General features: G+C 45.0%; 2 protein-coding genes across 2 annotated transcripts in view; both read right to left on the reverse strand.

Annotated features, from left to right (window-relative positions):
- Nucleotides 1–15,922, reverse strand: part of LOC144484165 (uncharacterized) — a 385,513-nt gene that overhangs the window by 214,442 nt on the left and 155,149 nt on the right. The gene's annotated exons all lie outside the window — the stretch shown is intronic.
- On the reverse strand, nt 5,465–10,979 carry LOC144484153 (uncharacterized). Its single transcript, XM_078202696.1, has 2 exons — nt 10,872–10,979; nt 5,465–7,653 (listed from the first exon to the last, which is right to left on the reverse strand). The coding sequence occupies exon 2, from the start codon at nt 7,301–7,303 to the stop codon at nt 6,461–6,463; it is 843 nt and encodes a 280-aa protein (XP_078058822.1). The 5' UTR covers nt 7,304–7,653; nt 10,872–10,979; the 3' UTR covers nt 5,465–6,460.

The following is a 15,922-nucleotide window of genomic DNA, read 5'->3' on the forward strand; positions in this document are numbered from 1 at the left end:
GGCAGATGAGTAAATCGAAACTCAAGTGTAGATCTGCTGGACTTTTCTATAGATGTATGGGATTTAGGCGCCAGAATGTTTCACACGCAGAATAAAGAGGGATGAAGTATAACCAGCAGATCATTATTAAATCTTTTCCCTTTAAAGATATTTGATATTGTTTAAAAGCTGACTGTCTCAAATAAGCACCATGGGATGTGTATTACCCAGTGACTCGATTTCTTTTATTGGTCAGTAATGTTTGCAATGCAATGTTGCATATTCCCGAGATATTCAACTCAGAATGAAGATGTATGTATTAAATACATGTATTCATATTTAATATTGAATAACGAAACAAATATTGAGTAACTAGCCAACGTTTCGAGTTTGGATGACCCCTCATCAGGGCTCAGGGCAAAGAAAATCAGACAAGATTTATATTATGAGGGTGGAAGGGGGGTGCTGTAATTGGACAAAGGGAATGAAAAGGAGAATGCAGAAGGCTGAGAGAGGTATGAAAAGTGTTAATCAGAACGGTAGAGCAGAGGTACAGATGGTTTGCCCTGAATGGAGGGGGGGTTGGTAGGGGTGGGGGAGGGGGGAGGGGGGAGGGGCGGTTGGTGGGAGGGAGGGGGCGGGTGCGGGCGAGAAGAAGAGCAGGAATGAAGAAGTTGAAAAATGGAAGTGAGAAAGAAGTACGATGAAGTGGAGGAATGAGATGAAAAGAAGAAACAAAATGAAATAAAATAAATGGAAATGGGGTGAAGGTGGAGGGGAGAAACATGGTCTGAAGTTCTTGAACACAATGTTCAGTCTGGAAGGCTGTAAAGTGCCCAATCGGAAGATGAGGTTCTGTTCCTCCAATTTGCATTGGGGTTCACTAGAACATTGGAAAAGGCCAAGGACGGACATGTGGGCAGGAGAGCAGGGTGGCGTGTTGAAGGGGCAAGTGACAGGAAGCTCTGGATCCTGCTTGCGGATGGAGTGAAGGTGTTCAACAAAGCAGTCATCCAATTTGTGTTTGGTCTCTCCAATGTAGAGTAGACTGGATTGGGAGCAGCGAATTGAATAGACCAGGTTGAAGCAGGTGCATGTGAAGCACTGCTTCACCTGAAAGGGTGTTCAGGACCCGGGAGGTGAACAGGGAGGAGGTAAATTGGCAGATGTTGCACCTTCTACTATTGCATAGGAAGGTGCCATGGGTAGGGGATAGGATGTTGGGTGGGATGCAGGAGTGGACCAGGGTATCCCAGAGAGGATGATGCCTGTGGAATGCTGATGGTGGAGTGGGGGGGGGGGGGGCTTAAAGGGAAGATGTGTTGGGTAGTGGCATCATGCTGGAATTGGCAGCAATGGCAGAGGATGATCCTTTGAATGCGGAGGCTGGTTGGGTGAAAAGTGAAGACAAGGGGAACCCTGTCCTGGTTCTGGGAGGGAGGGGAGGGAGTGAGAGCAGTGGCTGGGGGATGGGTCGGACATGGTCAAGAGCCCTGTCAACAACAGTGGGTGGAAAACCTCAACGGTTGAAGAAGAAAGACATATCTGCAACGCTATTTAGGAAAGTGGCATCATCAGAACAGATGCGGCGGAGGCGAAAGAATGAAGAGAATGGGATGGAGTCCTTTCAGGATGTGGGGTGAAGAACTGCAGTCAAGATAGTTGTGGGAGTTGGTGGGCTTGTAATAGATACTGGTGGATAGTCTAACCATGAGAACCTGCAGCAACACAGCAGAGTTGAACCTTGCAGACAAGTCGATTGGCTACACCGAACTGCTGGTAGTTTCTGTAGTGTAGTGGTTATCATGTTTGCCTAATGCGTGAGAAGTCCCTGGTTCAAAACCAGCTAGAAACTTTAGCATTTCAGGAAGTATGCATGATTTTGGTTATTTGCTGAACATTATCCAATTCTCGATGTTGCCATATTATGTTTTGACCTCGGTCTCAAATGCTTTCAGGAAAATCAGAAATGCTGCATTTTTAGATGCAGTTGCAGGAAAGAGACGTTTGTATTTTGACACCGTGCATATATTAGCAACTTGTTCGATCCATGGGTTTATAGATGTAGACCAACATAGTTAATCACCATCTGAAACATGTCTAATAGTAGTGTGTGCTCATAAAGACAGACACAAGTGATACTGTGACTGAACTAGAGGAATTGGTGCACATTGCACAGAAACATCTTTTTAAAATCGGTTTTCATAATAAAGATACAGGGAAAACCATTCATGCTGATGAGGAAATCGAGGCTCAGTGCAGATCTACTGGACTTTCCTATAGATGAATGGGATTTAGGCACCAGAATATTTCACACCCAGAATAAACTAACTGGTCATTCTTAAATCTCTTCCCATTAAACATATTTGATTTTGTTTATAAACTGATTGTGGTCAATCTCAAATGAGCATCATGGGGTGTGCATTAACCAGTGACTCGATCTGTTTCGTTGGTCAGTCATATTTGCAATTCAATGCTGCATATGTCAGAGATATTCAATTCAGAATCAGGAGATGCATAATAAATAAATGTATCGATGTTAAATGTTGAATAATGAAACAAATACCTGGTAAAATAGATTGAGAATGTGCATTTGCCACAGTGGTTCATTTTCAGTTTTTGTTTCAGATTCCAGCATTCACAGATTTTTGCTTTTATTTTTTCGCTCTGACCTGAACCTCAAAATTCATGATGTGGAGATGATGTCTCCACATCATGACTACCATCGACACCGCAAACTGCCGGCTCCAAGTGGAGAGGATCGCCAAGAAGATCGCGCATATCGACACAGACATCAAGTTTCTACAAAGATGCAAGAAAGCAGACAAGATACCGAAAGGACTACAGATCACGAACCCACTCAGGTCAACCTATAACACAGACTACGCTGAGAGACTTTGCCGTCGCACCTCTCTCACCCTCCTCAACCACCTCATACACCAACTCTACAGCAAACGCCGCAGCCTGGAAACCAAGATCGAATCCATATTCTCAACTTGCGCTCAGGACGCAGACCAGCTGCGAAACTCTGCTAAGCAGACGAGACAAAGGAACTACACCATCTACATGCACACCAAAAACAGGAAACTTGAGAAACTCGGCATCACCACCAGCAGCAACCAAGCCTCCCCCGGTACCACAGTAGAAAACAGTACCACTGCAGGGAAGTCCATTGTCAACTTGTCCGACTACACACTTCAACCCCCCTCAAAATTCATTCAGGGCGATCGGAAATACTGGATTTTCATGAGAAGAAAAAGATGATGTGTGGGAGGAAACAGGAACACCTGGAAAACGTGCAGACTCCGCACAGTCACCCCAAGCCGAGAAACGAACCTGAGTCCCTGGTGCTGTAATGGCTGTCCAAAGAGAGAATGCGACAGCCATTCGCAGTATTTTCCCCTGGTTTCTGTGGCTATAGCTCATCTTTCATTCCCTCACCCTGCAGTATAAATATCTCCCACTTTCTATGTCTTTTTGCTTTGACAAAAGGTAATCTGGACTCAATATTGCAAATATCTCTGACATTAAGTGACGTCCATCTTTGTGCGGGGCACATGTGCTCCATTTGGACAGAAGGTGGAGAGTTGGAACAGATGCGCCCCTGACAAAGATGGCGTCGATGTGGGGGCGGGACTTTAGGCGGTGCCCGCAGAACGCTCAGGCGGTTGGGCTCGCACATGCGCATTGCAGCGGGAGTGTTTTGTTGACGGAAGCGCGCGGCTTCTTCTCTTGATCGGAATCAGATTTGAAAGGGGGGACGGTTAACGATCGGCGGCGTTGTCATGGCTGCAGGGGTGGGACTTGTCAACCGCGCGCGCTGGCACAAGCGGACCCTAAGCGGCACCAGCAGGTGCGGAGGCCGCGCGGGGAGCCGGGGTCTCGAGTAAGCGGCAAGCCGGGTCAGCCCGCCTCTCTCGAGGGGACGCCACCGCACACTGACCCGGGGACGTGGCACCAACCCAAAACTTCCCAACCCCGGGTTTTTCACGCCTCTTTTACCCCTCACCGAGCTCCTCAGCACAAAGCAGCCCCTCAAATCCTCCAGAAACCACTCAGACCCCACTTGGCATCTTTTCCCCAGGTCATGACCCTGAGATGCCCTTTTGGTTTCAGCCCCTCCACCTGATCAGGTGCCAACTGTGGTGGTGGTTGGAGGAACGATTGCTCGTTTCCAGGGCCGGCTGCTGAACTGGATCTCTCTCAATGTCCCGCAGTGTTTGTTTTCAAGATACAATTTGGTACATCTGGTGATTTGTCGCTTTGTCCCTAAATGGAGGGCAAGTGGATTGGCACCCTGATTATCAATTGACACTCATCCACTTCTGCCATCCTCCATTCCCGTGGCAGTTCAGTGGACACAACGGCAGTGGGTGTCTGAGGTTTGCCTAAGCTTTAGTTCATGCTGGCACTATTGCCACCACGTTGGGGTCCTCAACAGAGAGACTCCCTCTTTAAAGAAGGTCTTGAAAGGGTGACCAATTTGTGTTTTCTGTTTCTCATAGGAGCCGTGGTCAACAGTGTGGCTAGAGAGACTCCATGTACCCAGTCGCATATTCAGACAAACAGCTACCGGACATCAGCGTCCAAGAAACAGACCGGATCCTGGTTGAGAAAGTAAGTTGGATTTGAATGTGCCTTTAGTGTGTGACTGACAATGCCCCTGGTTTGTCCACGGTGGTGAAGTACCTTGGTGAACCACAGCAGCCTGTGTGATAAAGGGTTAATCATCATCCTTACTTCCAGGCCTGGGTATAAGATCAGCATATGGCCTCCCCTAACCGGCCCCCTTTACTGATACCCTGCTCACTTTCTGTTTTCATCGCCTTGGGCCCATTGAAACAGCTGCCCATGAATCTGTTCATCATGTACATGGCTGGCAACACCAGCTCCATCCTCCCTATCATGATGGTGTGCATGATGGCCTGGAGACCCATACAGACACTGATGTCCATGTCAGCAAGTGAGTATTGTATTGAATCTACAGCTCAGAAACAGCTCTGAACCGGCATCACTTGAGCAGCTTAGAATAGAGTTCTGGGAGTTGGGTAATTAAGGGAGTCAGGGAAGGAAGGAAAAGAGGTGCTGTTGTGCTTTCTCACTTTCCCAGCCTTTAGGAAGTGATCTTACTCTTCCACAGGAGAAGAAGCTAGATTTTTGGTGAGTATCTGCTAAGTGACTAAGATTTATTCTGTTCCTAAGGATCAAAATAGTATAGCAACAGGTGGTAAGGTTAATAAACTACTTAAAAACAAAAATAAATTATCATTGGATAAAAGAAACAGTTTATTAGTACACATTCAAGCTGCAGCATTTGAGAGTTCCTGGGTGTCAGTTTGATCCAGGGCAAACAGGCATAGAGGTTTACAGCATGGAAACAGACAGAAAAAAAACAGCCAGGAAACAGACCAATGAAATTTTTTAAAAATTTAAAATTGACAAACAGAAATCATCATCATCATCGAACTCATTCTGAGTAAATATTCTCACCAGGTCCTCTGTTGGGGTCCTGCTAAGCAGCTTTAATGGTCGGTGATTGCAGAAACTGAGCAGTCACAGGAATGTGGTCAAGATAGTCCAGTCCCATAATGCCTCACATTCAATCTGCAGTCCTTCAATTATAACAGAATATGTGGCTGTATGTAGTAGCCTCGGCCATGGTCAACCCCAACACTGCCTTCTTGAACTGCTGCAATGCCTGAGATGTAAGTACGCTCATAGTGCTGTTGGGGAGGGATTTCCAGCTACACATTCCAAACTTTCACGAGATTATAGGTGGATACCAGATTTATATATTCCATTCAACCACTCCCAAGGTGAGTTATTCCAATTCCTTTATTGTCCAGGACAATATATTCACAATATCTTTAAAACAGAAATTAAACATTCCCATTTGATTTCAGGTATTAACATATTCTGTTAGTTTGTTCTTTATTGTCGATATCAGGCTGGGGTTGTTCCTCTTGGAGCAAAGGAGGTTGAGGGGAGATTTGATAGAGGTGGACAAGATTCTGACAGGTTTAGATAAGATGGACAAAGAAAAGCTGTTCCCATTAGCTGATGGGACAAGGACGAGGGGATTTATGGTTTTGGGCCAGAGATGCAGGGGGGATGTGAGGAAGAATATTCTGATGCAGCGAATGGTAATGACCTGGAACTCGCTGCCTACGAGGGTGGAGGAAGTGGAGTCAATAAACAATTACAAAGGAAATTGGATGGACATTTGAGGGGGTTTCAAACAGAAATAGTGACTCTTAACTTCCTAACACCCTGTCGCTCTGTGATCCGTGTGAAATTTAAAACCGGGTATTCGCAACAAGACTCAAAGACCATCAGTCCACTGGAAGTAAAGTCATGAGACCGGCCAGTCCAGCAGAAAGAAACCCTCCGACCCTCCCCATTGACCAACTGTGAGAATGAACAAAATGTCCTGGATGTAATTGAGAGCAGAAACAATAACAGCAGAATCCAACCCCGAGAATCACTCGTGAACTCGTTGGTGTCTCAGCAGAGCGGATGAAAGACTGAATCTCTTCTCACACACAGAGCAGGTGAACGGCCTCTCCCCAGTGTGAACTCGCTGGTGTGTCCGCAGGTTGGATAATCGAGTGAATCCCTTCTCACACTGAGAGCAGGTGAATGGCCTCTCCCCAGTGTGAACTCGCTGGTGTCTCAGCAGGCTGGATGAATCACAGAATCCCTTCCCACACTGAGAACAGATGAACTGCCTCTCCCCAGTGTGAACTCGCCGGTGTCTCTGCAGGTGGGATGACCGAGTGAATCCCTTCCCACACTGAGAGCAGGTGAACGGCCTCTCCCCAGTATGAACGCATGCATGTGCCCGCAGGTCAGATGACCAAGTGAATCCCTCCCCACACTGAGAGCAGGTGAATGGTCTCTCCCCAGTATGAACTCGCTGGTGTGTCCGCAGGTCGGATGACCGAGTGAATCCCTTCCCACACACACTGCAAGTGAATGGCCTCTCCCCAGTGTGAAATCGCTGGTGAGTGCGCAAGGTGGATAAATGACTGAATCCCTCCCCACACTGAGAGCAGGTGAACGGCCTCTCCCCAGTGTGAACTCGCTCGTGTGACCGCAGGTCGGATGACCGAGTGAATCCCTTCCCACACTGAGAACACGTGAATGGTCTCTCCCCAGTGTGAACTCGCTGGTGTGACTGCAGGCTGAATGACTGAGTGAATCCCTCCCCACACTGAGAGCAGGTGAACGGTCTCTCCCCAGTGTGGCTGCGCCGATGAGCTTCCAGCTCTGATGGGTATCTGTATCTCTTCCCACAGTTCCCACATTTCCATGGTTTCTCCATGGTGCAGGTGTCCTTGCCTCTCTCTTGGGTGGACAATCAGTTGAAGCCTCGTCCACACACAGAACACGGGTACAGTCTCTACCCGCTGTGAATGGTGTGATATTTATTCAGGCTGTGTAACTGGTTAAAGCTCTTTAGTCAGTGCACTGGAACACTCTCACTCGAGTGTGGCCGTGTGTCGGTGCTTTTCCAGTCACACTGACATTTCAAATCTTTGCAAATCAAGAGACCAGACAATAATTTCTCCTTCTGGATTCAAAGGCCGATGATATTCAACTCCCATGGAATATGACTCTGTCAGATCTGACGTGACGTTTGAGATTTCGGCCTGTGATTCCTCTTTCAATATCCTGCAAAACAAGTTTACAAAAGTCATCAGTGTCAGTACAGGATAGAAATTCAGAACAGACAATTCTAGTTTCTATGGAACATTCTTTCCTATTTCAGTCCCAAAAAGCTGTGAATCTCCATCCCACACACTCTCCCTCCATTCTCACCCTGCTGTATCTAATATTCACCCTCCCAATCTCCTGAAGGTGCTGATTGAGGCTGATTGACAGATCCATGCTCACTGCTTCCTGTCCTGGACACAGAGACCATAACAAATAGGAGCTGCAGTCGGCCATTTGGCCCATCGAGCCTTTTAAACAATTCAATGAGATAATTCGTTCATCTACCTCAGCATCATTCTCCCCACACTAAACCCATATCCCTTGATATCTTCAATATCTAGAAACCAATCAATCTCTCTCTTGAAAATAGTTGATGACTGAGGCTTCACTGTCCTCAGGGGTTGAGAATTCCAAAGCTTTACCACATCCTTGAGTGAAGAAATCCCCCCACGTATTAGCTTTTGCTCCATCTTCTTGTCTGTTCCCCATAACCCTTGACACCGTTGTCAGTCAAAGATCTGTCTAACTGGAATATATTCAATGATCCTCAGCATCCACTGGTCCCTGTGGAAGAGGAATCCAAAAGACTAACAACCCTCTGAGGGAAGAGATGTCTGGAAGTATATAACGTAGCTACAGTTCCATATTACAAGATATTCAGATCCCAAGGAATATGACTCTGTCCAGACGTGGCGGTTGAGATCTTTGCCTGTGATTCCTCATTGAAAATCCTGTGAAATGAGTTTGCAAAAGTCATCACAGTCAGTATAGGATAGAAATTCAGAGCAGACAATTCTAGTTTCTATGGAACATTCTTTTCTATTTCATTCTCAAAAAGTTGTAAATCTCCATCCCTATCTATGGATTCCATTTAAAAATGAAAGTGGTTGGGCACTTGAAGGAAATAAACTTTCAGGAGAATGGGGATATAGAGTGGGAATGGGACTGGAATGTCATACAGAGAGTCAGCATGGACTCGAGTTACCAAATGGATTCCTTCTGTGCTGTAATGACTTTATGACTGGAAATGTATAACATCGCTACAGTATTATATTACAATGCAAGAAATAATAAATGTATTTTATTACAGAAACATAAATAATATATCTAATCTGGGTACCATATAATAACACTAGACATATCTCTGTCCTGTATTAATTTACTGTCCCCTTAAATATCAGCCATCTCCTGCCCTTTAATTGTGAACATTTGGAAAGAGACCGTCCTTTTAGACAGAAAGAAGATTAACGTTTCAGGGTGGGCAGAATGAATTACAGGGAATAAAAATGTATCAGATTTTGTTGGTCAATATAAGCTCAGAAGTGGAAGGGAAATGATCTCCAGTGGAAGAGAAACAGTTCCTGAACATTGTAAGACTAAGCTGGTAAATCAGCAGTGAATAGAGTTGTGAAGTGGTAAAAACCTCATCAAGACATAGCTTGCGGAAATAATAGTTAAAATACACCCATTATTAGAGGCAGAGGAAGGTAGACAATGGCAAAGAGCTGATCAGGGAGGGCAGAGGTGAAACACAGAAATGGATGGCCGTTTAAAAATTCATAAAAAGCATGGTTAACAAGTTTGCAGACAATACTAAATTAGGAGGTATCGCTGATAGTGAAGAAGGTTATCAAAAATTACAGGGGGATCTTGATCAGTTGATCGGTTAGGGAAGTGGGCCGCTGATTGGCAAATGGATTTCAGTACAGATAATACAGAGTACAGAGGCACAACCTCAGGCTAAAGGGACAATCCTTTAAAACAGAGATAAGGAGGAATTTCTTCAGCCAGAGAGTGGTGAATTTGTGCAACTCTTTGCTGCAGAAGGCTGTGGAGGCCGGGTCATTGACTGTCTTTAAGACAGAGATAGATAGGTTCTTGATTAATAAGGGGATCTGGGGTTATGGGGAAAAGGCAGGAAAACAGGAGTGAGAAAAATATCAGCCATGATTGAATGGCGGAGCAGACTCAATGGGCCAAGTGGCCTAATTCTGCTCCTATGTCTTATGGTCTTAAGTGTGAGTGTTGCATTTTGGAAAGTCAAACCAGGGTAGGACGTGTACAGTGAATGGTCAGGCCCTGGGGAGTGTTGAGGAACAGAGGAACCCAGGAGTACAAGTATATAGTTCATTGAAAGTGGCGTCACAGGTAGACAGAGTGGTGAAGAAGGCATTTATCACACTGGCCTTCATCAGTCAGGGCACTGAGTATAGGAGTTGGGGCATTCTGTTATAGTTGTATGAGTCGTTGGTGAGGCTGTACTTGGAGTATTGTTTACAGTTTTGTAATCCTGTTATAGGAAAGACATTCATAAACTGGAAAGAGTGCAAAGAAGATTTATGAGGTTGTTGCCGGGACTAGTGGGTCTGAGTGATCACGAGAGGTTGGACAGGCTAGGGCTTTATTCCTTTGAACGTAGGAGAATATGGGGGTGACCATATTGAGGTGTATTAAATAATGAGGGGCATAGATAGGATGAACCCACATTGTCTTTTTGCCAGGGGAGGGGAATTGAAAACTAGAGGGCATGGGTTTAAGATGAGAGGGGAAAGATTAAAAGGGACCTGAGGGGCAACTTCTTCATGCAGAGGGTGGTGTGTACATGGACTGAGCTGCCAGAGAAAGTGGTTGAGGCAGGTTCAAACAGGAGGTTTAAACATTTAAAAATCATTTGGATAAGTACATGAATTGGAAAGGATAAGAGGGATATGAGCCAAACATGGGCAATTGGGACTAGCTGGGAGGGCACCATGGTTGGCATGGATCAGTTGGGCCAAAGGGCCTGTTTCTGTGCTGTATTGCTCTATGACTCTGTGTTGGCTGCATCAGCATCTATTCCCATAACTCATTGCCCTTGAACTGAGTGGCTTGCATTGCTGGGGGATGTGGTAATTTCCTTCTTTAAAGGACATTATTCAATCAGATGGATTTTTACAACAATTGTCATCAACGGACTTCTAATTCTCGATTTTTACTGAATTCAAATTTCTTCATTTGCCACTGTGGGATTCGAACCCAGGGTTCACAGTGCATTGCCCTGGATCCCTGTATTACTAATACAATAACACTATCGCGACACCATTGCCTCCCCATCCATGGTAAAGGAGTCATAATAGCCCGAGATCCATGGAATCAGAGCATGCTCTAAATTTAAATTAATGCTCACTAACACTCACCTCAAAACAATTACACAGTTTTCACATTTTAAAATCTGCTGCAGCTGAAAAGATCTCATAGAGAGATTGGTGTCCAGGAAAAATGTTGCAATTTTTAAATCTTCTCCCTGTAAATGAGGAAAGTTATAGGTGTAATTCAAGGTTAGAAATTCAAGACAGACAAACATTTCTTTTGGTCTGAGTTTGCTGTGAGTAAATCTTTCCCTTCTAACCCCCTGTAAAAGGAGTTTCCAAAATCCATCAGCATCTGTCCAGAACAGAAATTCAAAACATTCTCTCCTCCTTTAACCTGGCACAGAATTATTTTAGCTGGGACAAAATTGCAGTGGAGGCAGTTCAGGGAAGATCCAGTTGGTTGATTCCTGAAATGAGGGGTTTTATCTTTCAGGTTGAGCAGTTTGGGCCTGTACTCTTTGGAGTTGTGAAGACTGAGAAGTAATCTTAATGAAACATCTGGGAATTTAAGGGCGGCATGGTGGCGAGCACTGCTGCCTCACAGCGCCAGGGTCCCCGGTTCAATTCCGGCCTTGGATCACTGTCTGTATGGAGTTTGCACATTCTCCCCATGTCTGCATGGGTTTCCTCCAGGTGTTCCGGTTTCCTCCCACAGTCCAAAGACTGTGGTCAGGTGGATTGGCTATGCTAAATTGACCCTAGTGTCAAATGCATGGGGTTGTGGGGATGGGGCCTGGGTGGGATTGTGATCGGTACAGACTCAATGGCCAAATGGCCTCCTTCTGCACTGGGATTCTATGATTCATATGATATAAGGTGCTTGACAAGGTAGATGCTGAGAGGATGTTTCCTCTGGTGTGGAAATCAAGTAAAAATAAAGGATCCCAAATTTAAGATGAAGAGAGAACTTTTCTCTCAGCGGGTTGTTGATCTTTGGAACTCTGTCTTCACCAGTGAGGATTGGAGGCAGGTCATTGAATATATTCAAAGCTGACGTTTTGATCCACAAGAAAGTCAAGGGTATGGACGGGGTGGGGGAGCAAAGTAGACATGATCTTATTGAATGATGCAGCAGGCTCGATGGGCCGACTGACTGGCTCCTGTTCCGAATTCTTATTCCGATGTTCTTGGATAGCTGCGCATGCGCCCTGCTACCTATTGTCCCTCTGAAGACAGAGGTTCTGAACCAGCCCCTGAAACCACGCCCATTGTGACCCGTCACAGACAGCAGCGCCTGCGCTCTCCTTCCCCGCTGAAACAAGATGGTGGCCGTTCACCGGGGCCTGTTCCCGGGATAAAAGCCTAGGAGCTGTAAACCCGAGACCTGCAGGGTCTTATTCGGGCCGTGCGGCCGACAGCGGGTGTTTGTGAAGCCATAGCTCGCTCCCTACCCCGACTCCCGGCTCCATTTCTTCCGCAGCCCCACCGACTCACCCACTGAAAAAAGCGTCTCCCGCACTCACAAGGCTCCGTGCAAAGTGACACTGCGCACGTTCCAGATATATGGGCTCCTGTGGAATGAATAGGACACTTTCACACCCGCAGGGGCACCTGGGAATTAACGGCGTCATTGTCAAAGACAATAATAGAAAATTATCTTGTGCAATTAAGATTAAATAATTTTTAAAAATGCATTCCTCGGAATTTGTGCGCTGCCATTCTCTATTTCTAAAATTGATTTAAACCAGTGCTCTCCTGTGGGAATACCCCAAATTTTTAAATCTTTTCCCACTGGTTTCCTCCCCTCTCTCGACTCTCCCGAAGGTGCTCATACTGGTTGGGTAAATCCCAGAGAGACTGGTTTCTTTCACTTTCTTTCTCCTGATGCTGAATATTCTGTTTTATGGAATGATACATCACAGATGGAAACCATTTGGCTCATCCTGCCCAGTCGGGCTGTCTTTAAGATCTATCCAATTAATCCACAACCATGCTGGCAGAGTGAGAACAATGTATATATAATACAGCAATATAGGAGATGAATGGAAAATGTTTTCCAGTTGCATACTTCTCAGACACACTCACCCCTGGAAAGATAAATTGTCCTGTGTACTAAGCAGATATTAAGGTTCCACTTAAAATTAAAACAGAAGGTGCTGGAAAAATGCAGCAGTCACCGGGGCTGAGTTTATGGTCAAAATGATGATGCTGAGCTGCCGTTAGAAAATAACCAGCAATCCGACAAGCCACTCAAAATATTGATTCAAACAAAATTGATCAAAGATTGAGCCAAAGTATTCTGTTTTCCAACATGGTGCTATGATTTTTTGTGGTGATTTTAATGTTCTCACAATTACCTGGTGTAATCCGGGTTTATTTTATACTCATTCCAACCCATCGCTGTCCATGAAGCACATTACCCCCACTCTGATTCCCCATCCCATCAGAGACAGCTCAGTCACTGACTGGAAATTAGGGCTTTTAATGAGAGCTCTGACAACCGAGAATGCGCCGTAGGCAGAATCGACCCGAGCTCACAAACCCCAGACAGTGAACATTATACCCCCCAGACCCGAATATAAAACAGTGAACATTATCCCCCAGACCCGAATATAAAACTGTGAACATTATCCCCCCCAGACCCGGATATAAAACAGTGAACATTATCCTCCAGACCCGAATATAAAACAATGAACATTATCCCCCAGACCCGAATATAAAACAGTGAACATTATCCCCCACAGACCCGGATATAAAACAGTGAACCTTATCCTCCAGACCCGAATATAAAACAGTGAACATTATCCCCTCGACCCGAATATAAAACAGTGAACATTATCCCCCCCAGACCCGAATATAAAACAGTGAACATTATCCCCTCGACCCAAATATAAAACAGTGAACATTATCCCCCAGACCCGAATATAAAACAGTGAACATTATCCCCTCGACCCAAATATAAAACAGTGAACATTATCCCCCAGACCTGAATATAAAACAGTGAACATTATCCCCCAGACCTGAATATAAAACAGTGAACATTATCCCCTCGACCCGAATATAAAACAGTGAACATTATCCCCCAGACCCGAATATAAAACAGTGAACATTATCCCCTCGACCCAAATATAAAACAGTGAACATTATCCCCCAGACCTGAATATAAAACAGTGAACATTATCCCCCAGACCCGAATATAAAACAGTGAACATTATCCCCTCGACCCGAATATAAAACAGTGAACATTATCCCCTCGACCCGAATATAAAACAGTGAACATTATCCCCCAGACCCGAATATAAAACAGTGAACATTATCCCCCCCAGACCCGAATATAAAACAGTGAACATTATCCCCCAGACCCGAATATAAAACAGTGAACAATATCCCCCCAGACCCGAATATAAAACAGTGAACATTATCTCCAAGACCCGAATATAAAACAGTGAACATTATCCCCCAGACCTGAATATAAAACAGTGAACATTATCCCCCAGACCCGAATATAAAACAGTGAACATTATCCCCTCGACCCGAATATAAAACAATGAACATTATCCCCTCCAGACCCGAATATAAAACAGTGAACATTATCCCCCAGACCCGAATATAAAACAGTGAACATTATCGCCCCCAGACCCGAATATAAAACAGTGAACATTATCCCCCAGACCCGAATATAAAACAGTGAACATTATCCCCTCGACCCGAATATAAAACAGTGAACATTATCCCCCAGACTCGAATATAAAACAGTGAACATTATCCCCCCCCGCCAGACCCGAATATAAAACAGTGAACATTATCCCCCCAGACCCGAATATAAAACAGTGAACATTATCCCCCAGACCCGAATATAAAACAGTGAACATTATCCCCCAGACCCGAATATAAAACAGTGAACATTATCCCCCCCAGACCCGAATATAAAACAGTGAACATTATCCCCCCAGACCCGAATATAAAACAGTGAACATTATCCCCCCCAGACCCGAATATAAAACAGTGAACATTATCCCCCCCAGACCCGAATATAAAACAGTGAACATTATCCCCCCCAGACCCGAATATAAAATAATGAACATTATCCCCCAGACCCAAATATAAAACAGTGAACATTATCCCCCAGACCCGAGTATAAAACAGTGAACATTATCCCCCCCAGACCCGAATATAAAACAGTGAACATTATCCCTCAGACCCGAATATAAAACAGTGAACATTATCCCACCCAAGTGAATACAAAATTGTCCTGATGGATTCAGACAGCATTATCACAATATTCCAAATGTGTTTTTTCCAGGAATAGATTCAGCGGCTGCTTCACTGGAGGCCAGAGATACTCTCCTCAAACTCGGCTCATGTGAGGAATCCCTCCAATGAGGCTCAGGAATGCTACAACCAGAGTCACGTGACCACCAAGTGTGTAACTGAACAAACTACCGCAACGTTGAAGATGTGTTTCAGTGTGAAATGATTTGCTTCACCTGTTGCTTCAGATTTGAGAGAAAATGTCCCTTTCTGGGGTAATTTGACCTTGACCCAGGCACTTTTCAGATCTGAAAGTGATGGCCTTTAGCACAATCACAAGGCTGCACAATACAGAGGGAACACTAATCTGTTTCATTCTGCGACTATGTCGTGGTTACACGAGTGATACTTTCCACTAATTAGCTGCCAGCACCAAAAAGGCATTCAGCCTCCAACACAAATGAGCAAGGCTGGGTATGAATATCTTTGATGTGGAGATGCCGGCGTTGGACTGGGGTAAACACAGTAAGAAGTCTAACAACACCAGGTTAAAGTCCAACAGGTTTATTTGGAAGCAAAAGCCACTAGCTTTCGGAACGCTGTTCCTTTGTCAGGCTCCCACCCACCTGACGAAAGCTAGTGGCTTTTGCTTCCAAATAAACCTGTTGGACTTTAACCTGGTGTTGTTAGACTTCTTACTATGAATATCTTTGCCAGTGCAGTGCTGGGTACTAGGCTGTACATCCCAGTGAGTGGCTGATAGAATAAAACAGCATGTTCCTTGATTTGGCAGAATAGGTAGTGATTTTTTTTGCAGCCGACACTCACAAAACCAAAAATACAATGTTTAATGTGATTACAGACTGGGCAGCACTTGCTGAACAATCCTGAGTGTGCCAATAGCT

This window comes from Mustelus asterias, unplaced genomic scaffold (genome assembly GCF_964213995.1).
Source record: "Mustelus asterias unplaced genomic scaffold, sMusAst1.hap1.1 HAP1_SCAFFOLD_94, whole genome shotgun sequence".
NCBI classification, from domain to species: domain Eukaryota; kingdom Metazoa; phylum Chordata; class Chondrichthyes; order Carcharhiniformes; family Triakidae; genus Mustelus; species Mustelus asterias.